Source organism: Stegostoma tigrinum, chromosome 23 (assembly GCF_030684315.1).
Source record: "Stegostoma tigrinum isolate sSteTig4 chromosome 23, sSteTig4.hap1, whole genome shotgun sequence".
NCBI classification, from domain to species: domain Eukaryota; kingdom Metazoa; phylum Chordata; class Chondrichthyes; order Orectolobiformes; family Stegostomatidae; genus Stegostoma; species Stegostoma tigrinum.
Window position 1 is genome coordinate 37,076,984 of NC_081376.1, and position 24,916 is coordinate 37,101,899.

Sequence of the window (24,916 nt, forward strand, 5' to 3'; positions counted from 1 at the left end):
AGGCAGCAGGTTTCACTTCCCTGAAGGGGATTCGTGAACTAATGAATGTTTCTAAAAACAATCCTGCAGCTTTGTATTTACTTTCATTAAATTATTTTTATTTGCAAACTTCAAGATTGAATTAAAATTCTCAAATCAATGCGATGGAATATGAAATCTGACTGTCTGAATCATTATTCCATTAACAACTTATGCAGCCATATCCACATTATTTGTGTCAATTGCACCAGGGAATAGGTTGTCTAAAAGGACTTTTTTTATTCATACATTGGGTATGGGCATTATTGGCTAGGCTAACGTTCATTTTGCATCTCAAAACATCCTGGAGAAAGTGGTGCTAGACTGCTTTCTTGAAACGCTGCAACCCTTGCGAAGAATGGAGATGCAATGCTATTAGGAAGGACGTTCCAACATTTTGACCTATCAATAGTAAAGGAATGGCAACAAGGTAACAAGTCAAGATAGCGTGTGGATTGCTGGGATCAGCAAAGCTAAATTCATCCCTAGCCTCATTCTTTGTCACAATCAAATAACTTCCAAAGTAAAGGCTGAGTAGTAGACATTCAGATTGACTGGCCTGTAGAAAAGAATAGGAGAAGTGGCCAGCCAGCATATCCTTGCTATTGCTAAGTTAGCAGAACAGGGACAGGGGTGGTTTGAAGTTAGGGCAATGGTTCTGTAGGACCTCCATGCAAAGTTAAATTGTAATGCACAACCAAAGTGGAATAATGGAAGCCCCTATTAAGTCGATGACCATTAGGCTTTTTTGTAAATCACAGCACTACTTTCTTGAATATATTCAGAAGTTTAATTATTGTTGTGACCACATATTTAAAAAGAGATCAGATTATCTGGTAGAACATCAGATTTCCTTGTAGAGCGCACTGTTCATACTTTTATAGTTCCCATTGCAATAGACACTCATGACCATTTCAGACAATCACATATGTGAAATAAAAGCTTGAAAATACTTTTCCTTAAAAAGGTGGAATTCACAAAATTGAGCTATTACTAACAGGCAAAGAAACAACATTTTCAGACTGTACAGGACCAGAAATGTTAATTTCTGGCTTCTTGTATCATTTATTAATGCAAAATAATTTTACTTAAAATGCTTTAAATTAGAAAGGAGGAGAGGGGAAAGAAAGGAACATGTTGAACCAAAAAGACTTTGAGTTTTTTTTAGAAGAATGCAATTTTCTGAACAGCTTGGTTAAAGATCATATTCTTCCAGTAAAATAAATCAATGATATGCTGGAAAGTCATACCTGCAGTCTCCTAAATGCAATAAAATATACAAGTAGTCCACAGAATAATAAAACATTAAAAAGAATACAGTAGAAGCAAGCTTAATATACACTCAATGGTGTGAGAATAAACTCAACATCCATCTTCAAGGCTCCCCACCCGATCCCCTCTGAAGGAACTGCGTAGTTCGTAAGAAAACAAGAGCAATGTGCAAGGTTGCCCCACAGTCTTGTGGATAAGCTCTGGAAAAGAACGTACTGGCAGAGGCTTCTCAAACGGTCCATGCCTCTCATTCGCGTTAAGTCCCGTTGAGGCTTTAGGGAGACACAGCCTTCTAATCAACAGCACCATTTTAGAAGTTCTTCATTATATGTTCTCCATTCACCTGAAACCATGTCCTTTCAGCAGCATTTTAGACATTCTTGCCATCCATTTGGATGCCTTTTCTTTTTCTCCATATTTATAAAAATATCAAGCTGCCTCCCGTCAATTCACTGAGCAGTCTCATTCCACAATATTCCTCCTGATTGCCTTGGAATTAAGACAGTTTTTTGTCCATTTTCAATTTGCTGGGAAAACAGTTCTATTGAGGGCAAAGGGAAATAACAGTCGAAAAAAAGCACCTTTGGCAATAGGCTTTTGGCATGGAGCAAAAGAGATGTATATGCATGCCCCCCACTGTAAGTCCTCATGTAGCTTATTTTCACCTCACATCTGCAAGAGAAGAAATAGTAAACATTAATGATAACACCAATGCTGCATCTTAGGTAAATAGCAAGCAATCACCACTTTTTAGAGCACAGTTTGAAATGGGTCTAGTGGGCATTATGGTTTAATAAATCAACAGTGACATCTTAATATCAAAGTCTTAGCTAATGTTTTCTTGGCAAGTCACTCACCCAAGCCCACATGTGCAGGTATTGCAGTAAAGGAATTTGATGATTGCAGACAATAACAACGAGTTAACAGCAGATCATGTTGTAAGCTTTAACCAGTTATTTAAAAATATAATTAGCAAGCTACTTTCATCTGCAATCAAACTGAATGAAGCTGGAGGACTGTACATAGATATATGCTTTTCAGATATCAATATTAAATCAACACAAATGTGTAGCTGTGCCTCCTCCACTTAATTCTCTTCCTACTCCTGTTCCGGTTCCAAATGGGGCTTTCAGCTGTATTTCAAAGTCACATGCCACAAGCAAGTCATCATTAAGAACGTATTCAGCTGATTCTAGTTCTAATCCCATTCAATATCCGAATGTATTATTTTAAGAAGTGCTCCCTGACTAGTGATCAAGACTACACTGTGCAGCTGTACAGCTGCTCTGAGGATCTGCACACGCCTATCAACACGCCAACGTATTGACTTCCAGTTGCTGTCATCCACGAGCCTTGGAGGTCCATGCGGGAAAAAAATAATAGAGGGGACACTGGTCAAAACACTATCTTGGACAGGTCATTGTGTAGTGATATCAGTGGACTTGTAAATCAGAACACCAAGTTCAAGTTTAGGGAACATTGGCTTGAATCACAATACAGCAGCTAGTTAAACTTGAATTCAATAAAAATCATGAAATAAGAAGCTTGCTTGTAACCCCTGCTGATTGTTGTAAAAACCCATCTGATTCACTAATGCACATTACCTGGTCTAGTTGACATATGACTCCAGATACAGTGAAAGGTAGCTAACTCTTAAGTGCCCTTCTAAGGATGGCCAACAAACGTTGGACTGGCAAGATATCAGCCCTGTTAAGACTGGCTCACGCAAGATCCAGAGTAACATTTGGGGTAACTTGGGTCGGGGTGGATACTGTCAGGTGCAGCTTAAAACCAGAGACATTTTTGGGGCTAAATGTCATAATCAGAAACAGTACAATATTAGTGATGCTGGACTCCAAAAGGATAATGCTCTGGGAAGTAATTTGTTAAAGGAACAGTGTTCAGTCAAGTAACTGGAGGAATGGAAACTGCAGCATGACACTGCACAGATACAAGATTTATTTTAAAACAAAGATTTGCAGAGCAGCCAATTATCAGGCTCAACACTAAATGGTGTTTCGTAATCATCACCTCAGCAACTGAGCATTCCACTCAGTCCACAATCATCACTTCTGCATATGGATTGCTCAGATTCCAATTCCCAGTGGATAAAGGCACTGCTCAATATATTAAGTCACATAGGCCTGAAGCCTCCTTGCCAGTGCTCAGTTTAGTCAGAGTAGCAAGGCAGAACAAATTGTTCCAGTGTTTCTGAGCTAAAAAGAGATGGGAGGAGCTTACATTTCCGCTTCTGTCCTGACTGTTAACCAGGGGATCTCTTACAAACTGGAAGGCAATGGGAACAGATTGAAACTTGTCTGTCATATCCTTCATACAGACATGCCTTCTATCACATAACATTGCAATTAAATGTTGGCTGAAGTAGCGAAAAGTGAAACCATAAATAATAATTAAATAACAATAAATAAATGAGTAAGGGTAGTTTGGGGTGCAGAGAAAACAGAAACCTCACTTACTCAGACAAAACCTTTCATTTGGGCTAACCATTAGCACAAAGTGCATTTATGAAAGAACAATATTATAAAAGTGCAGTCATTTCACGCAAAATCATTCACACAAGGCAATTCATTGAGATTTGTACAAGAAATCAAGCAGTCAGCAATCAGCGTTAGCGCAGGAAAAGGTCAGGCTAGGATTGTGCAGGTGCATGCCCTTAAAACCAGTGAAAGATAAAATAAGCAGTGAAGGTGTGAAACATCCAGCAGTGATCAGCTTCAGGAAGCATAACTCCCCAAAGGCAGAATCAGTCAAGCCCATCAAAAAATAATTTCTACCCAATCTCAAGGTGAGATGTGACACAAACTGGAACGTGATTGAGTTAAGTTATAGCATCTGATTATTAATTTTCTCTGATGATTTATGCAGGCTGATATCAGCTATCAGCACAGCAGGTCCTACCTGAATGCATCCCAGAGCTTTTATGTTGGAAACACATCCTTGTCAGGTGCCAGTATTAACTTTTTACGCTTCCGTTTTTTAATTTTTTCACTATTTCTTCCTTTAAAGCGCTTTGGGCTGGTGAAAGGCCCTAAGAAAATGCACTTGTGTTGGAATTTATACAGATATCAACAAGTACTGGAGCTGTTTCTAGCCAATAACAGATCACAATCTCACTAACTCAGCAGCTTTATCATACTTCATTGACCACTAATATGCAGGGTTATCATCTTTTTGTTCAGTCTCAAACTAATGAAGGGGCAGGAGGTTCAAGCCTTATTCAAAGGAAGAATCATTTCAACAAGAGAATTCAGAGCATGCATGCAGTAGCTCAGAGTTTTTAAGCTCAATTTTTTACGAAGTTCAATTGATTTTTAAAATCAATTTTATCACTTTCCTGTTTTATTTACATTGTTCAATTAAATCTATTGGATAAACAACTACTACCGATAATTCAAAGGCTTAAGTCTTGAACTAAGCTCACTAAAAGTAGGTCTGAACCAAAAAACTTCAGAGTGAGAAGAATGTGAAATACACTGACCCAGAAAGTCAGTGTAATATCACAGGGTAAATGATTATTAAAGTAAATGAACAGGAACCAGGAAATGGGGATTAAAGAGTTGACTGACAAAAGTCTCGATGGGTTAAAGTGTCCACTTTTGTTCCTGCCTCAGCTTTTACGGATAATAAGGAACATTAACTTCAAACATTAGTGATAATGGGAACTGCAGATGCTGGAGAATCCAAGATAATGAAATGTGAGGCTGGATGAACACAGCAGGCCCAGCAGCATCTCAGGGGCACAAAAGCTGACGTTTCGGGCCGAGACCCTTCATCAGAGAGGGGGATGGGGTGAGGGTTCTGGAATAAATAGGGAGAGAGGGGGAGGCGGACCGAAGATGGAGAGAAAAGAAGATAGGTGGAGAGGAGAGTATAGGTGGGGAGGTGGGGAGGGGACAGGTCAGTCCAGGGAAGACGGACAGGTCAAGGAGGTGGGATCTTCTTTTCCCTCCATCTTCGGTCCGCCTCCCCCTCTCTCCCTATTTATTCCAGAACCCTCACCCCATCCCCCTCTCTGATGAAGGGTCTAGGCCCGAAACGTCAGCTTTTATGCTCCTGAGATGCTGCTGAGCCTGCTGTGTTCATCCAGCCTCACATTTCATTAACTTCAAACATTAACTTGTTTATATAAAACATCTTATTCTGGGCCAGAAGGTCTTGATTCAAGACCCACCTGCCCTGGAAGAGGATCATAACATGTCCTGACAAGGTTGATTAAAATAACTACGAAATTTATTTCAACAAAGGCATTTATTCTAATTATTTTTAGCCCTCAATAAAACAGCATACTAGTAATGTTCAAACAAACACATTAATGTCTGCAAGTGAAATCAAAAGGTACAACTCAAATTCCAAGGTCTCAAATTCCAAATTTTTTGCGAAGATAATCAAACAAGGGATAATTCATAAGTCTACATATTGAAAATTAAGACTTAATATCTGGTTTACTATTTAGCAATTGCAAGACAGCCCTATAAAACCAAGTAGTCTAGTTCAAATCCAATTGTAGCAACTCTACTAGTAAGAACTTTAAAATGTTACAATGTATCTGCTGAAGAAACTGCAAATTATATTTTAATATTGTCGGATGTATCGTTTGATAATGCTAAATAGATGAATAGCAACTTCTCTTTAAATAGCACCTCTAACATAGCAAAACATCCTAAGGCACTTTCACAATAACGCTAAACACAGATAAATCAAAGCACTATAGATGCAGTCAAGTACCTTCATGTTCTCTGAATTCTGAATTAGAATGTAGTAATGTGCACATACATTCCAGGTGCTCTTCTAACCTGACTATGACCTCCTTTAATCTGGGCTTGCGCCTTATATACTCCACTTTCGCAACCTGTAAGTCAACAAAAAGTATGTTAATAGTCTTATCCTAAAGTTGCTACATGATATAGTGAAGTAAATGAATTCAGATCATGGGAATTAAAACAATCACTGTTATGGATTTGATACTTCCAAGATAATTTACTGCAACTGACACTTTATGTAATGCGTCCCATATTTAAAGACAGAACAAAACTATCTTATGTTTCCATGGGTAAACTACGGGAACAACTAATACAATATTGGATTTCAGGTTACTGAGGTGAAATTAAGGAAACAAAATGTATCACCTCTGACAATATCCCAATTCAAAGCAATCTGTGAAGTGCCTCCGTCCAATAGTGCAGTATTTCCACTGTTTGACTGCAGTCATTAACCTCTTCTAGTCAACTGTGTTAATATAGCACTCAAAGCAGTTTTAAACTTAAGTTTTCCAGAGCACTAAGCACTGTGTGAATAAGAAAATATTAAAATCTACAGTCAAATGTACAAGTTCAGTTTTAAGTCACAAAAATTGCAAATGTAATAAACAGAGCAGCAACTGTGAAGCAAAAATTATTCAGTACACTTGATGTAAACCATTGAATGCAATTCCACTGGGCCTCTTCTATTCATCGACATTTCATTCCAACCTGTTCGAAATAAACAGATTTTCAGGATCTGTAGATTATAAAGTAAGGCCAGTTTGAATCCCTACAGTGCGATTCCTAGAAACTAGTTCTGACAAAGTGTCACCAGACTTGAAACATGAAGTCTGTTTCATAATCCCCAGATGCTGCCAGACCTGTTGAGTTTCTCCAGCATTTTCTGTTTTTATCCTAGATACTAGAGCTGACAAAAGACTTATATTTCATAGGACTTCTAGATCTGTCTATATAAATAACTCCATCTAACAAATTAACTACAGAGAATACACACATCATTCCAGTTTCCATCTGTCCAGCAGCTTGGGAGACTTAAGTATATCAAAGGAATTATATAAATGCAACTCATTGCCACTACAGTGATTCTGACAATGAATTAGCAGGCAATAATCGCACTACACAAAGCTGAGAAATTTGACTTTCATTTAGCAATTCATAATTCAAATAAGAGAAGTTACATTGAAAGCTTCTGGGGCATCATAAAAAAACCAAAAGGCCTTCTATTTCTGTTTGCAGAAGGAAACCCATTACCCCCATTCAACATTAAGTACAAGTCTAGTGGATTTGGTAGACTATATTGCTCAAAATAGTCTAGTTAATCAAAGTTATACAAACAATAACGATGACTGGGCAATAAAACCAAGATTACACACATCCAATGAATAATTTTAATTCTTTTTGCCCATTTAGCACAACTTCCCATAAAACACTGAGAAAACTAAGGATCTCTTTCCTGTGCCTGCTCACAACTTCAGTCCAACATTACAGTATTCCTGTTCAATAGAAATATCTTCAACATTTGGGAAAATCTAATCCAGACATATTTTGGAAAATTACTGTCCGGCCTTTAGCTTGGATGAAGATATCTAATTAAAGACAGCATATAAATAAAAGGGATCATTTAATTTTAATAGCAGAAACAAAATCGTTCAATAGCACATGCTTGGATTTCTGATATGTTGCTTTCAATCTGGCAGTGCAGATATGTAAAGTTACTCTCAAAACATGTTTAAAAATGTAGAAATAAACAGAACTGCAGAATTCAGTTTAAAGCTATTAAAAGGTATTGTGCTCCATATTGGTTTAGTTCTCCATGAACATTATTCTATCTTTATGCCCTATAGAATTACCAGTGGATTACTCAGCAAGGAATAGAAACATGCTCCACTCATCATTAGCAGACACATGCACAAATGTTTCCAAGGCTGTAACCCCAGCTGGAGCGTCACCTATTTGGATGATAAAAATCGGTGATAATGGTAATGTTCTTAGCTTGACAAAACTCTAGTTCAGTGTGAGAAGGCAAACTTCAAAAGGCAAATCACTTCTATTGTTAAAAAAAACAAAAAACATTTCCAGCAGCCAGCTGCCACAGTAACAGGATTCACTTAAGGCACCAAAAGGACCAAACAACAGCAGGAAAAAAGAAGTAGAAAACTAACAAAGATGAATATAGACCACTCTTTACATTGGTGCTCTGCCACGTTTACGTTAACCTGGGTTTGCAATAGATGATGCTCTCACCTACAACCATTTACATTTAATTCAAAGAATTCAGGCTGCACTTTTGAATATGTAGTTGCTTTCAAGTTCTATTCATGACTCAAATTTGCTCACTCCTTCCAATGTGAAAGATTTGGACAGTTCAGCAATGGAAAAATAATGCAGGTTTGTAAATATTGAAATAAAGACAGAAACCACTACAAATATTCAGATCTGGTAGCATCAGTGGAGTGCAAAACAAAATTAATATTTTGAGTCTGTGGCCTTTCATCAGAATCTTGGCCTGCGTGCAATCTGACAGCAGTCAAAACCTGAGATGCGGCACTAAATGCAAACCTAACAACAGCGCCACACCTCTTCACAAAACCCACCCAGACCAATTTTTTTAAATTGATACGTAGTTCTGACTGAATTCAGGATCAGCAAAACTGCTGTGATTATAACTTAAAGGATACTTAGGCTTGCAGAAGAAATGAGATGATCAAAATTAAAGGGTTATATAAGGAATTCTCATCTGGGATCAGTTGGTTCTGTCCTGAACCAGTACGTCAAATGATGGAGCCCTATCTAATCTCGACAGCAGAAACAAAACGGGAGATGAAAAATACTCACTCTTGCTTTGGATTATAATGTTTACAAAATTAAAGCCATCATACCTGCCCTCTCAAACAAGTGCAAGGAGAGGGGTGTATGTAGTGGGACCCGGGTGTTCTTGTGCACCAGCCACTGAAGGTAAGAATGCAGGTGCAGCAGGCAGTGAAGAAGGTAAATGGTACGTTGGCCTTCATTGCGAGAGGTTTTGAGTACAGGAGTTGGGATGTGTTGTTGCAGTTATACAGGGTCTTGGTAAGGCCACAGCTAGAATATTGTAAGATAATAAAATGTGAGGCTGGATGAACACAGCAGGCCAAGCAGCATCTCAGGAGCACAAAAGCTGACGTTTCGGGCCTAGACCCTTCATCAGAGAGGGGGATGGGGGGAGGGAACTGGAATAAATAGGGAGAGAGGGGGAGGCGGACCAAAGATGGAGAGTAAAGAAGATAGGTGGAGAGGGTGTAGGTGGGGAGGTAGGGAGGGGATAGGTCAGTCCAGGGAAGACGGACAGGTCAAGGAGGTGGGATGAGGTTAGTAGGTAGCTGGGGGTGCGGCTTGGGGTGGGAGGAAGGGATGGGTGAGAGGAAGAACCGGTTAGGGAGGCAGAGACAGGTTGGACTGGTTTTGGGATGCAGTGGGTGGGGGGGGAAGAGCTGGGCTGGTTGTGTGGTGCAGTGGGGGGAGGGGATGCACTGGGCTGGTTTAGGGATGCAGTAGGGGAAGGGGAGATTTTGAAACTGGTGAAGTCCACATTGATACCATATGGCTGCAGGGTTCCCAGGCGGAATATGAGTTGCTGTTCCTGCAACCTTCGGGTGGCATCATTGTGGCAGTGCAGGAGGCCCATGATGGACATGTCATCAAGAGAATGGGAGGGGGAGTGGAAATGGTTTGCGACTGGGAGGTGCAGTTGTTTGTTGCGAACTGAGCGGAGGTGTTCTGCAAAGCGGTCCCCAAGCCTCCGCTTGGTTTCCCCAATGTAGAGGAAGCCGCACCGGGTACAGTGGATGCAGTATACCACATTGGCAGATGTGCAGGTGAACCTCTGCTTAATGTGGAATGTCATCTTGGGGCCTGGGATGGGGGTGAGGGAGGAGGTGTGGGGACAAGTGTAGCATTTCCTGCGGTTGCAGGGGAAGGTGCCGGGTGTGGTGGGGTTGGAGGGCAGTGTGGCGCGAACAAGGGAGTCGCGGAGATAGTGGTCTCTCCGGAAAGCAGACAGGGGAGGGGATGGAAAAATGTCTTGGGTGATGGGGTCGGATTGTAAATGGCGGAAGTGTCGGAGGATAATGCGTTGTATCCGGAGGTTGGTAGGGTGGTGTGTGAGAACGAGGGGGATCCTCTTGGGGCGGTTGTGGCGGGGGCGGGGTGTGAGGGATGTGTCGCGGGAAATGCGGGAGACGCGGTCAAGGGCGTTCTCAATCACCGTGGGGGGAAAGTTGCGGTTCTTAAAGAACTTGGACATCTGGGATGTGCGGGAGTGGAATGTCTTATCGTGGGAGCAGATGCGGCGGAGGCGGAGGAATTGGGAATAGGGGATGGAATTTTTGCAGGAGGGTGGGTGGGAGGAGGTGTATTCTAGGTAGCTGTGGGAGTCGGTGGGCTTGAAATGGACATCAGTTACAAGCTGGTTGCCTGAGATGGAGACTGAGAGGGACTTCACCAGTTTCAAAATCTCCCCTTCCCCTACTGCATCCCTAAACCAGCCCAGTGCATCCCCTCCCCCCACTGCACCACACAACCAGCCCAGCTCTTCCCCCCCACCCACTGCATCCCAAAACCAGTCCAACCTGTCTCTGCCTCCCTAACCGGTTCTTCCTCTCACCCATCCCTTCCTCCCACCCCAAGCCGCACCCCCAGCTACCTACTAATCTCATCCCACCTCCTTGACCTGTCCGTCTTCCCTGGACTGACCTATCCCCTCCCTACCTCCCCACCTACACCCTCTCCACCTATCTTCTTTACTCTCCATCTTCGGTCCGCCTCCCCCTCTCTCCCTATTTATTCCAGTTCCCTCCCCCCATCCCCCTCTCTGATGAAGGGTCTAGGCCCGAAACGTCAGCTTTTGTGCTCCTGAGATGCTGCTTGGCCTGCTGTGTTCATCCAGCCTCACATTTTATTATCTTGGAATCTCCAGCATCTGCAGTTCCCATTATCTCTGCTAGAATATTGTATGCAGTTTTGGTCTCCTTTTCTGGGAAAGAATGGTCTTGCTCTTGAGGGAGTGCAGCGAAGGTTTACCAGGCTAATCCCAGGGATGGCAGGTCTGACGTATGAGGAGAGATTGACCAGATCGGGATTGTTTTCACTGGAATTCAGAAAAATGAAGGGGCATCTCATAGAGACTTATAAAATTCTAACAGGACTAGACAGGATAGATGCAGGGAGGATGTTGCATGGTAGGTGTGTCCAGAACTAGGAGTCACAGTATGAGGATTCAGGGTAGACAACTCAGGATGGAGATGAGGAGACACTTCTTCACCCAAACAGTGGTAAACCTGTGGATTCATTAACACAGGAAGTAGTTGATGCTTAAACATTGATTCAAGAGATGATCAGATACAGCACTTGAAGCAAACAGGGAGAAAGCAGGATTAGGCTATTGAGTTGGACCATCAGCAATGATTGTGAAAAAAAGGCAGAGCAGGCTCAAAGGGTCAAATGGCCTTCTGTGTTTTTCCAGTTCTAACTATAACTGTCCTACAATGTTTGAGCAAGTTTGCAAGTTTCCCACAACAAATCAAGACCCAGACCACATCAAAAAAAATGAAGAATGAATTAATCCTGCCATTTTCAATAGTCTGTTAAGAGTCCAATTAGTTTAGCTGCATTTGTTGTGGATTTAACATCAGTGCCAAACTGTTCAGGACTGACCATTAACTAAGTGTCAGTAAGTGGACATCAGGTTCACTAAAACAATGCACGTCAGATTTCACATGAACAAGAAGCAGGGGTAGGCCAGTCAGCCTCTCAGACGTGCTCTGACATTTAATAATCATGGCTATTTTCATTGTACATTCCTACCTACACTAGATAACATTTTACCCTTAATGAGAAATCTATTCACCTCTAAAAAAATCTGCTTTCACCCCTTTTTCAGGAAAGTACAGGATCTTCAAGAAAAAAGGTTACCTTGTCTCCGTTATAACAGGTGGCCCCGATTCTGGATTTTTCCCATAAGCAGAAATGTTCTCTACCATGACAAGTCCCCTCAGGATCTAATGTGTTTCATTCAAGCCTTAAATGTCCAAAGTTTCCTCATATGACAAATCCACCTATCCAGGTACTAGTCTCATAAAGGTTCTTTGAACTGCTTTCAATGCATTTTCATCCTTTTAAAATAAGATGACCATACTGCTCATACTCCAGTCTTAAAAAAAGATAATAGTGTTCTTTTGTAGCAATCCACTACTCCCCCTACCATCTCCAGCACAAAACAATTTGGTCATTAACTCATTCATCTTGTGGCATAATTTGTTTTTAGATCATTTATGACGGGAATCATTACAATAACTTGATATGATAAAGTCTCATTCAGATCACAGAAAATTGACAGTTCAAGCTAGTTATGATACTACATCAAATGATATATATACTATATTAGTCAGTAGACATTGGTTAAGATTGGTCCGAATGATCATATGAGACTTCTCTGTCTCACGCTAACCACTTTTAGATGAAAATGGTGGATAGAAGAATTTTATTTAAATGTACAAATGTATTTGTTACCAATATCACTTTTCAATTTTGACACAATTGTGTTTATTGTACACATAATATTACAATTTAAAAACAGACAGGGCTGGCAAAACTCAGCAGCTCTAAAAACGTCTGTGGGGAGAGAGAAACAGAGTCAACACTCTTGAGTCCAATAAGACTCGTCTTCCGTTCTGAGTGTAATTTGGTGATACTCTGCTACTGCCAACAAGCCTCCTTAGCTTCCAACTAGGGTTGGCAAATCAAGAGCTAAAAGATTTTAGGCATATTTCCAGCTTGTGTCCACATTTACTCAGACTTTGTGCTTTCAAGATAATCAATAGACAAGTTGGAAGGCTCTTCATTTGGTTGCATACATTTTTACATCGATAGTTTCTTCATACGATATATACCTGCCACAATGTATTAATAAAAGCCTAAAAACAAGCATCCTCTGGCTCACTGTGACATTGATATGGGGACATACACAGCAACATCAATCATCAGACTCTCACTCTTAAGTGTTACAAAACTATTAAACAGTTGAATCCTATTAGCTTCGAAATTGGGCTGTGAGTGGTTGTGTAAATTGAAAGATGTGCATCTGATGACGTAACCTTTAGTTCACAAAAATTCACCAGAAGGTATTCAGCACTTTGTTGTATCCTCCACAACACAGCCATTTACTTTTGATGTAGCCTTAAGCAGTTGAGTAGTCTTTAAGCTGTTAATGGTTTAGGCAATTGTCTGAGGTTTAAATCTGAGGTCTTTTAGGTTACAGCTGTTGCATTAGCTTTTGCTTTTTGTGAATTCTTTCCTTTATTTTCCCTCTCAAGTCTTAAACCTGGCCAAATGAAAGCACAAAGTTGCCTACAGTATCTCAGTATTACTATGGTTATCTATGTACTTTGATAATTTTGGTGCATCTGCTGTGCAAATGTTTGGATTTGCCGGATCTCAATTTTACAGTATTTGATTTCATTTCTTTATATTCTACAAATTTTCAGCATCAGACTGGGTCTAAATTGAGTATTGGTCTAACTTTTGCAACAATAATGGAAGGTAGCACAGGAGTTTAGAATTTATTGGGCAGAATGAAGTAAAATATTACTTAAATACTACGTCATTGTTTCCATGATGCTCTTATCTTGATTTTTCTAAGCTACAACTACACTACCCTAACACACTTTCACTTTTTAGATGTATCACAATCTTATGCTTCAACTTACTGTTTCCCCTTACCCACCTCAAATACAGAATTTCAAAAATGCTATTCTGCCCGAGTCTTTCCTCTCTTCAACAGTCTTCAGGATTTTAAAACAATCATCAATTAATCTAGCTTTGCCCTTTTAGCTTTTTCAATTATCTTGGTGTTCCAATCGACAGCACCCAACTTTCAGCCTTTAAAATCAGCAACAACTAAGTAATTAAACTGTCCTTATGGTTGTTTGGAGCATGAATGGATTTGCAAAAGGAGGCAAACATGGAATGGATTCCCCAAAGTCTATGACAATAATTGTTTAACAAGGGATGCTTAATTTTGAATGTATGCTCCTAATTAACAATTCCATTTGGTAGAGCTCCCTCTGTAGTAAAGTAGAAGTTTCATTTCATGTTATTTCTGTGAAGACTGATAATTGATCGCAATGGCAAAAACTACATGTTTCTCCTTGTAACAATTTTTTAAATGGCCTTGTATCTGTTGGCACAGACTTCTCAGGTGAGAGTACAAGAATCCTGTTAGTCAAGAGAAGTCTGCTACTCTTCAACTAAAACTGAAAACAGAGATGCTTGTAGTCCCTTTAGGCAAATAAGTTTTGGAGAAGAAGATTTATATAGAAATTCAGATAGTTCATTTTACAAGTCAAAGCACAGCAAAACACAATAAAATTCCTGAAATGTACCTTGAAACACCTGCCACTGCAATGGAGACTATAATTAACAACTGGAGTCGTCACTGGTCCAAATTTTTACAGTCAATGAACAGGCATAGCTTTGAGATCTTTATCTCGAAAGGTTCTAACCACGTACGCAGTGTATATGACTAGGCCCTTGTACCAACAGGCCAAAAAATCTAATCATATGCAGACAAAACTATAAGAAAATGAAGTAAAACTTCCATTGTAACATGCAAAATTCTGAGCTTGCATGGGAGGATATGCAGTTATGAGGGGAATCCCACAAACTTGCCACATATTTATTCTATATTCCATACAGAGTTTCTCAGACTATATACATACTAGTAAACTACTTACATTAGCACCAATCTACAAATTCACTTCTCTGTAGGATCTGCATTGCTCATCCCTAGACTAAAAGTGTGGTAACAATAAAAAGGCCAAATTTTGCCCAGATATTTTATTTCTTGGCTTTGCACTTCAGAAAAACAGAAACTTATAAAGGATATTTTTTCAAGATTGTGAAGCTTTGCCTCTCCAACTATTCTGCCCCTCTTCAGATGACACCAACTAATATACAATCAAAGAGTATCACGGCCATTCATTTGCCTCACCAAAGTGGTTATTTTTCACGTGCAAAGCTGAACCAAGTGGTGTCCAATGAATCAGAGAGAAGTCTCAAAATATCAAAATCAGTAAGTGCTTCAGCAATAGGTCAGATACAGAGACCCTTGATGGGCTATTTCTCTGTTAGCCCAAAGCTGCTAATGCATGTAACAGCCTACAAAGAACATTACCCAAAAACAATTAACCCACTAGGGACCAGAGGACCTTCTTACTGTCGTCTACCAGGGCCAATGCTAATTCCCATCAAAACATCTGAGCACCTAATGAAGTAATCTTAGTTCATATTTAGCCAAATGTATGTGTTTCCTTATTCAGCATGTGATAAAAATTGTATAAATAGTATGGAGCTGAAGTTATTTTAACAGGCTAGATAAAGCTAGCTCAACAAAGCAACTTCCAAGTATCTTGGAATTACACACAATATGATTGACGTGCAACTTCTTGCTTCCTTTTCAAAACACAGCCAGGCAACATATGTTGCCTGAGATTACTTAGTTCATACAATGATCAGACAAATTGTTTGTTAAGTCTTGCAATGAGAAAAAGCTACAACCCACATCAAATTCAAAGCTGGATAACAAAGTCAATTAGCATCAAAACAAATTTGTCACCAGTTTGGCTTTCTCTGGCACTTTATCTGAATTGTTCTGATCTAGTGCAAGTCACTTAATCTGTGTCAATAAATTGAGTCTTCTAATAATTTAAATTACAGAAAAGGACACTCTATACAGTTGCAACTAATTGTCTGTCACTATATGGTCACTGAAGGAGAACTAAGCTTACATTCCAAGAACTGCCAACATATGCATCTGTTCATGAGTCATATGCCATGCAAATTACCTCCACTTTGCACTGACAGAATAATCACCCAGTTCCGACAAACACCAGCATTTATTGAATGATATATTTCCAAAAATCAACATGCTTCTATTCAAATCTGAACACAATTAATTACATCAAAGGCCATGTGGCAATAACCATTCAGAACTAGAAAAACAAATAAATACTGCCCATCCTGTCATTAAAACAGTGGGGTCTGTTTGAAGCACCCATGATAGGCTTTGTGTTCTGTAGCTGACCTTTATTTTGCTTGCTACTTCACATTAAAAGGAATAAAGTAAGTCATTTCACAGTGGATCTTCAACATCATCAGCAGTCCTCATTAATATAAGTTTTGCCACCTTAATTCATTAATTTTGGCCACAGCATCACAAAATATTGATTCTTTTCTTCCTATACTGGTTTAATGTTTTTTATAATGGCTTGAAATGCAGTTAACTCCTATTAAAATAGAGAAAGTCATTGATCAAAATGAAGGTTTTTCCGCCCACCCCAAAACAGCTAAGCTACTGTAGGAAATGAACGAGCTATTTTCCAGTTACTTCAGTTTGTGCCAAAAACAGACAGACCATATCTTTGTTTATTTTTTTTCAAAAATGTATTCTCCAGATCCTAAAATAACCAATTAAAATCACTTTGAGGCTTATTAAACGATGGATAAGATGATGTCAAGTTATTTTTCACACAGCCCATGCCAACATGGACTCCCTCCAAACTCCCCCTTCCACCCACTCCTCTAAAGAATAGGACGAGATTATGGATGAGTGAAATTCAATTGTAAACCAGTCAGTTAAGTTATTTTTCCTCACCTTGACACTTCGATGATGTATCCGGGAGGGCTGGCATTTGACACTGCCAGTATTGCAACAGCCTGTGCAGCGTCTGACCTCCACACAAGCAGGCCATATCAGGAAGTTGGCAGAGGTGGGATCTATCTGACTGCGAGGTATTTCATAAATGACAGTCCTTGTTTTGCACACAGCAGGAACAGCTTCTTCTGAAAAATTTCAACAAAGTAACTTTGAGTACTGGTTCAAATATTTTACGTATGAAAGACAATTTCCTTTGAATCTATAGGACATTTTTTCAAAATAGAGAAAGCATTCAAGTCAATAATTGTATTTACTGTCAGAAGAAAAGTAACTTAAAGCACAAAGGGGAAATTTTGCTTGGCAAACATATTTAGAAAAACTGTTGGACTTTCCTTCTTTGTTATAGATGTATTTTTCTGTTTTTTGTAACGTTCCTGCAGATTGACTTGCTGCAAGTATAAGTTCAAGAGCAAAAACAACCATTTGGTATCTAACTAACCAGTCACATGCGAGTCTAATGGTGAGTGCCAGGAAGTTATTCAGCTGTTACAGGCTTAATACTTTGCCAATCGTTGATATCCATACATTCTGCCAGAGGATATCGAAAAGAGATCAATCAAAAGAATCTTGGTTACTCTTTCCTCTCTTTCCACCTGAAGGGGATCCTCTTATGGTACAGCGTCACATCCCTAGCCCTGGATCAAGAGGTTCTGGTTCAAGTTCCACCTGCTCCAGAGGTGTGTAATAACATCTCTGAACAGATTGATTAGAAAAAATAGGTTCACCTGAAAAGCACCAAGTAGGTCCACTGCAACATGTCCCTGCAACAGTTAACTCAATTAGGCATTGAATCCTGAACCTTCATTATTATTATGTGGCTGTATCACACAAAACGGTGCATTTTCCATTAAACCAACTACACTTTAATCTATTATAGGGGTCAGTAGCACTCAAAGCAGTGCAGATTCTCCCGGAGTCATAAATGCAATTAAATACTGATAGACATTAAATTTTTTTGTTGCCAAAATCCAGTCATACAGAAAAACCAAAAAACACCATGCAGAAGTGAATCCAAGGTACATTGGCATAGGTCCTAATGCGCTCAATCGAGCCCAAACCAAGCACGGTACCAAAATCCTTTTGGAATTCACCTTTTAGTCTCAATATTTTGCCTGATTTCAATTCAAGCACACTGGTCCTCTGTTTAATAGAACGGTATTAGGGGAATAAAGCATATCACGAACAACATGTTAAATTGCCGAAACAACATTACACAAGAAACCTAATAAACAATTTTACAGAAAAAAAACTACTTGTTGCAAGATCTTGACACTTACAGGCTGTGTGGTACACAATGGTCAGGTTTAAAGTCACCTGATTATACCTATTATTACACAAAACACTTTAAAATGCATTAATCATTACCTTCTGATTCAGCCAGCAGGGATGTGTACATTACACTTGCTTGCATACCACTACAATCACACCTAGAAACCATACAATGGAAGTGTGCCATTCATAACTTGCACCACATACACGTGGTGAGGGAAGCTCTACTTTCATTCCAGTGACTTACACCACTGCAGATGCACACAGATTACTTTCCAATCTACCTCTTCTCCTCTTCCTACCATGACCGTCTCTTTACACTTTTTTTTAAATGTCGTTATTATTCCTACTCTGAAAATGTAAATTACTACTGAAATTATTTTGTAAGCACTAACTAGTTCAAACTCATTCACAAGTGGGTATTTTCTCATTGTGCAGATCATGTGGATGTAATTGGAACCATGCACCTTGCCGGATTGTTTCCTTTGATTGGCCTGAAATACAGAAGCCAACTGGATAACCTAACTGTTCTTGGCTTGAGGACTAAGAGTACAGACCACAAATTAAAGTTTAGAGATTTCTAATCTCTATCTCTCACTGCCACATTGGGCAGTAGGTTAATGAATCCAACTTTTAAGTATGGGAGTCATTTCATATTGCAAGTCATCCATTCTGTCTATACCTGCCTTCTGCACCTAATACAGCCTTTTAATTGCACAACTAACATTCAAGGCTATGGCCTTAGTGCTGGAAAATGGGATTAGTGCAGACAGGTCAGTGCCTCTTCTGTGTCACAGTGTTCTATAACCTTAGCCAAGTTTCACCTATTATCTATCTATTTCCCACAATTTTTTCAAGATTGCAATTATCTTTATTATTGAAAGAACTTAAAGCCCAGAACACAAAAGACAGTTTGCACAGTATGCAGAAAATTCCATAATGTAGCACAGTGACAACAAGAACAACTAGGTGAAGAGAATGCACTATGGTTTATATGCCCTTTGAAAGCCTGATATGAATGACTTATTGGTATTTGGATTTATTTGCCAAATGACACACTCCATTTATATTATATGGTGATTACAGAGGAGTTGGATCGTGCCCAAAACCAGTGTCAAAAGGAGAACCCACACAAGTCCATTCAAGATGAGGTTCTATTAGTATATCGACATGTTATTTATCCCTTGTGTCCTGGCCAATACTATACATTCAAGTAGCACAAATACAAATTATGTGGTTATTATGATGGTTCAATTTGTAAGACCTTGGTGTACACAAAATGACTGTCTTATTGCCTTTATTATAACAACAGCTACACTTTTCATATATTTATTTAAATAAAGTGTTTTGATACAATCTGAGATCATGAAAGCTACTATATAGATGTAACACATTCTTTCTTTAGATGCTCCACCAGAAAAAACGAGAGTATCCACCAGAAAGAACATTGAATCTTGAAAAATGTCCATATTAAAGAGGCAAGTGTTGGTCTTAAAATGCATAAAGGAGGATAAATCCGCCAGACTTGATCAGGTGTACCCCAGAATGCTGTGGGAAGCTAGGGAACTGATTGCTGAGCCCCTTGTGGAGATATTTGCTTCGTTAATAGGCATGGGAGAGGTGCTGGAAGACAGGAGGTTGGCTAATGTGTGCCATCATTTAAGGAAGGTGGTAAGGAAAAGCCAGGGAACTATAGACTGGTGAGCCTGACATTAGTGGTGGGTAAGTTCTTGGAGGGGCTTCTGAGGCATAGGATTTACATTCATTTGGAAAAGCAAGGACTGATTAGGGATAGTCAACATGGCTTTGTGCATGGGAAATCATGTCTCACCAACTTGATTGAGTTTTTTGAAGTAGTAACAAAGAAAATCAATGAAGGCCAAGTGGTAGATGTTGTCTAATTGGACTTCAGCAAGGCATTCGACAAGATTCCACATGGTAGACATGGTTAGCAAGGTTAGATCACACAGAATACAGGGAGAACTTGCCATTTGGTTACAAATTTGGTTTGAAGGTTTGAAGGTAGGAGACAGAGGGTGGTGGGGCAGGAATGCTTTTCAGACTGCAGACCTGTAACTAGCAGTATGCTGCAAGGATTGGTGTTGGGTCCACTACTTTTTGTCATTTTAATAAATGTTTTGGATGTAAATATGCGAGGTATGGTTAGCAACTTTGCAGATGGCACCAAATTGGTGGTATAAGAATAGTATGCATCAGTTATACAGTGCACAGTCAAAACCACATCTCAAATACATTGTAAAATATTTTTTTCCTCATTTAAGGAAGCATGTAAATGTACTGGAGGCAGATACGCAGAGGTTACTACATTGATACCTGGAATAAGCAGGATGCCTTATGAGATGTTGGGCTTGTTTCCACTGGAGTGAGGGGTGACTTGGCCCAAGATCCTGAATGATCTTAACAAGACAAACATGGAAACAATGCTTTCTTTTGTGTGTCAGTCCAGAACTAGGGGACACTTCTAAAATTAGGGGTCTCTCTTTTAGGACAGAGATGAGGAGAACTTTTTCACCGAGGATTGTGCAATTTTGGAACTCTGGCTCAGAAGATGGATAAAACTTGGATTTTAGTATTTTTAAGAAAGAGATAGATATAATCTTTGCATGTCTGGCAGCATCTGTGAAGGAAAAAACAGAGATAACGTTTCAGGTCCGGTGACCCTTCCTCAGAACTGAGGAAGTTCTAGGAAGGGTCGCCGAACCTGAAACGTTAACTCTGCTTTTTCCTTCAGAGATGCTGCCAGACCTGCTGAGCTTTTCCAGCAACTTTGTATTTGTTCCTGATTTATAGCATCCGCAGTTCTTTCCATTTTTATGTAGATGCAATCATTTTGGAGAGGGGATTTAAGGGTTATTGGGGTGATGGGAATATAGAATTTGAAACACAAATAAATCAGTCATGATCTTGTTGAACGAAAGACCACTCTCAAGGTGCTACATGGTCTCCTTCTGCTCCTATTACACACCTTCACTGTTGCAAATGTTACTTCTGAACGACTAGAATTTCTGATTCTGTATCTTTCTTTCAGTGCAAACAGAGAAATTCCACAACAGAAGGGTCAGAGAAGTGACTCTACATGAGGCCAAAGTGAAGCCCTCGTACTCAGATCATAAGATGTAGCAGCAGAAGTGTTCAACCACTCAATGAGATCATGGTTGATCTGATCATTCTCGACTCCAATTTCCTTCCTTTTCCCCATAACCCTTGATTCGTTCACAGATTAGAAACCTGTCTGCCTCTCTCATGTTTGCATTTGCTTAACGGCCAGTCTTTGACAGCCTTCTTCGGTAAATATTCCACGGATTGTCCACCCTCAGAAAAAAATCCACTTCATCTTAGTCTCAAATAAGCATGCCCTTGGTCTGAGATTACCTGATCTGTGACTTTCCCCCAAGGGAAACAACATCTCTCCAACTATCCTGTAAAGCCAACTAAGAATACTGTATTTCAATAAGGTCTCCTCTCACTCTCATCAGGAATAAAGGCAAACCCAACCTACTCAACTCAGCCTCTTCTCATAATAAAATCCCTCCATGCTTAGGATACCCTAGTGAATTTTCTCCGGACTGCCTCCAATATCAGTGTATCTTTCATTAGATAAGGGTAGCAAAACTGTTCACAGTATTCCAAGCGTGGTCTGATCTTATCTTGTTTAGTTTCAGCAAGGCTTCCATAAGATCATAAGGTATAGGAGTAGAAATAGGCTATTCGGCCCAGCAAGTTTGATCATGGCTCATGTTTCTCAATCCCATTTCCCTGCCTTCTCACCATAACTCTTGATCACCTTACCAATCAAGAATCTCTACTTTCATACTCCATTTCCTTTTATAGAAAAGTGAATAGCCATTTGTCTTCCCTATGAGCTTTTTTCTGATTGATGCATGACAATCCACAAATCGCTCTGTGCTGAAGCTTTCTGCAGTCTTTTCCCATTTAAATAATATTCAGTTCTTCTATCCTCCCTACCAAAGTGCATAAGCCCATTTTCCCATATACTGCATCTGACAATTTTTTGCTAACTCACTTAACCTGAATCTATCCCATTAGTATCCTTGTGTCATCCTCAACTTTAGTAAAACAACATAATTCAAAGCATCAACTATTTAGGGAAGGACATAATTGCATGATAAACAACTCAGAGAAAACTCACATGACTGATTCGCAAGATGAAGGGGTTATCTTATGAAGAAAGGTTGGAAAAGTTGGATCTGTATCAATTGGAGTTCAGAAGAATGAGTGGTAACCTTATTAATCCTGACAGGACTTGAATAGGTGGATGTTGAAAGTATCTCTCTCCATTTGGGAAACACCAGAATTATGGAAGAAGAGAGTTAAGGGTATCAGGGATAGTAAGGAAAGTGGTGTTGAAAGTATACTTAAGTTAGTCATAATTTTATTGAATGATGGAACAGTTCAAGGAGTCAAATGGCCTACTTCAGCTCTTAACTCCGATATTGGTATGTCAAGTTTAGAAGCTAGAAATAAAAAGGTAAATATTTTAAATCCAGGCTCCTATTATGCATGATCACAGATGTCCATGTATTTTTTATGATCAAAGTTGAGATCAGAATGCACCAAAGCAGAAAATGTCATGGTTGAGTTGAATAATTTTTGGAGGTGTCTAGCTTACAGCTATGCCAAGTTAAGTCAACTAAGTGCTGGAAAGGAAAGAATAAAAAAAAATGTTGGTTATGTTTTTATTTCGAAGTATTATTGATAGGTTCTGCTGAAAAGCGTACTTGAGAATGGTAGAATTGTCCTCATTCTACCCTAAACCCCATGCCAACTCCATCACCAGTCATGAGCACACACATACACACCAAGAATGGTCATGAGTTGACATTCCCAAACAAGAAATGGTACTCCAATAATAGCATTTTGGGCAGGAAGAGTTAGAAGTGGCGGGAACAAGGAGGGACAAGTTAGGTAAAATAAACAAGATATGTTTCAATTCCTCTATTAATAATCTATTCACCTGAATATTAGTGATACAATAGAATATATGAATTTAAAGATCTCTTCCTTGCTATTGGATGTCACTAACTTTGGAAACACTCCCACTATTTAGAGACACAATAGTGACATCTAGATGCACAAAATCAGTACAACACTTTGTAAGCTATTGTATATCACCCTTATTTTTTTCTCTCAAATGACACCCCCAAGCCAGGCCACAACCAAACATGACTTTGGCACAGACTGGCATAGCATGCCCAATTTTCATTTTTACGGATAGTAGGAACTGCAGATGCTGGAGAATCTGAGGGAACAAGGTGTACAGCTGGATGAACACAGCAGGCCAAACATCAGCAGAGGAGCAGGAAAGCTGATGTTTCGGGCCTAGACCCTTCTTCAGAAATGGAGGAGAGGAAGGGGGTTCTGAAATAAATAGAGAGATTTGGGGAGGCGGATAGAAGATGGATAGAGAAGAAGATAGGTGGACAGGAGACAGATAGGTCAAAGAGGTGGGGAGGGAGCCAGTAAAGGTGAGTGTAGGTGGGGAGTTAAGGAGGAGATAGGTCAATCCAGGGAGGATGGACAGGTCAAGGGGGTGGGATGAGGTTAGTAGGTAGGAGATGGGGGTAGGGCTTGAGGTGGGAGAACTAAGGAGCTCTGTAAAACAAAATTTGCTCTTTACTGTAAGTTTTCACTCTCTGACCAAATGAAACACAAGTTTAAAAAAAGTTCAGCACCAATATGGAGTGTGAAATGCCTGCTCCAAATTTTGTTATATTATTCAGGACTTCAAAAAAAAATCACACACTTCCCATGCGTCATAAATGCTCTGAGGACTGTTCCTAGTATACATGGATATACTAAGTGTTATAGCAGTTTAGTCTCTAATCCAGTTGATCATCAGCCACAGTGGGAGTCTATCCCAGTTCTGTCTACCCACACAGCTCAGTTACTATTTGCTCAAACATAACAAACGAAAATCGTTATAGCTGACGTGTTATGTGACTATTCTTGGTACATTGATGCAGATATAACCAAGTTTTACAGCTGAACAGTGTGTCTTCAGCTACTATGCAACATGTTAGGACATGAATTTGAATTTAAAGAATTTATTAGAGCAGGTTTGCTCATATGAAGATTTTCCACAGTATGTTTCAAGTGTACTAAGAACAAAGCACTTTAGAAAAAAATATGAAAGGGAAAATATATTAACAAATGGCCATTTAATTTTATATATATTTAAAATTCATACCAGAGTACTGGGAATGAGTAATAAAATGTTGTGCTTTGTGCAACGTAACTGTCTTTACCATCTGACTAACAGAGGATCAACATAAACAACAAGTACACAAGCTACCAATACAAATATATTTGATTTAAAACATGATTTTGAAAATCTATAGATTTAAAATGAGGATTTAGAATCTGTAATTTGGAATTATAACACCACATAAGGATTAAGTTCATCTTACTAACGCAACGACTGATAATTTGCTGTTTTGGTAATTTCCTCATGAAAAAGATTTGACTAAATTACCAGCCAACAAATTTCTAGGTTAAACCATTCAACAGTCTGAATGTATTATTCTGTAGTTGCTGGTATTTTAGAAAATGAGTGCTACATTTTGTTTTTAATGTAAACAAATGCGTAAAAAAAGTATGAGCCCGAATAACCGACTCATTTAGTAAATCCACTAGTTATGCTGGTACAGAATTATACTGACATGAAAGCCCCAGATGAAAGGTTGTCTGAAATTGCTGTGGTAAGTTGTTAGACAAGGGTTGACTACAAGAATCTAGAAGAGGGAGAATGAGCAGAATACTTGCTCTAAATCACTGTCCAATGATA

At 39.4% G+C, this 24,916-nt stretch overlaps 1 protein-coding gene across 3 annotated transcripts in view; it reads right to left on the reverse strand.

Moving 5' to 3' along the window:
- Window positions 1-785: 785 nt before the first annotated feature.
- The window catches only part of LOC125462505 (platelet-derived growth factor subunit A-like), a 36,424-nt gene continuing 12,293 nt past the window's right edge, over window positions 786-24,916 (reverse strand). Inside the window, exons 4-8 of one of the 3 annotated variants that reach the window (XR_007249667.2) lie at window positions 16,759-16,946; window positions 6,037-6,160; window positions 4,210-4,339; window positions 3,532-3,576; window positions 786-1,962 (exon numbers count right to left, since the gene is read on the reverse strand). Coding sequence is in view for 2 of the 3 variants with exons in the window: in XM_048552612.2 (XP_048408569.1) it covers window positions 4,230-4,339; window positions 6,037-6,160; window positions 16,759-16,946 (422 nt within the window). In the remaining variant the exon portion in view is untranslated. The remainder of the gene's footprint in view (window positions 1,963-3,531; window positions 3,577-4,209; window positions 4,340-6,036; window positions 6,161-16,758; window positions 16,947-24,916) is intronic. The other 2 variants (XM_048552612.2, XM_048552614.2) reach the window with 2 other exon arrangements.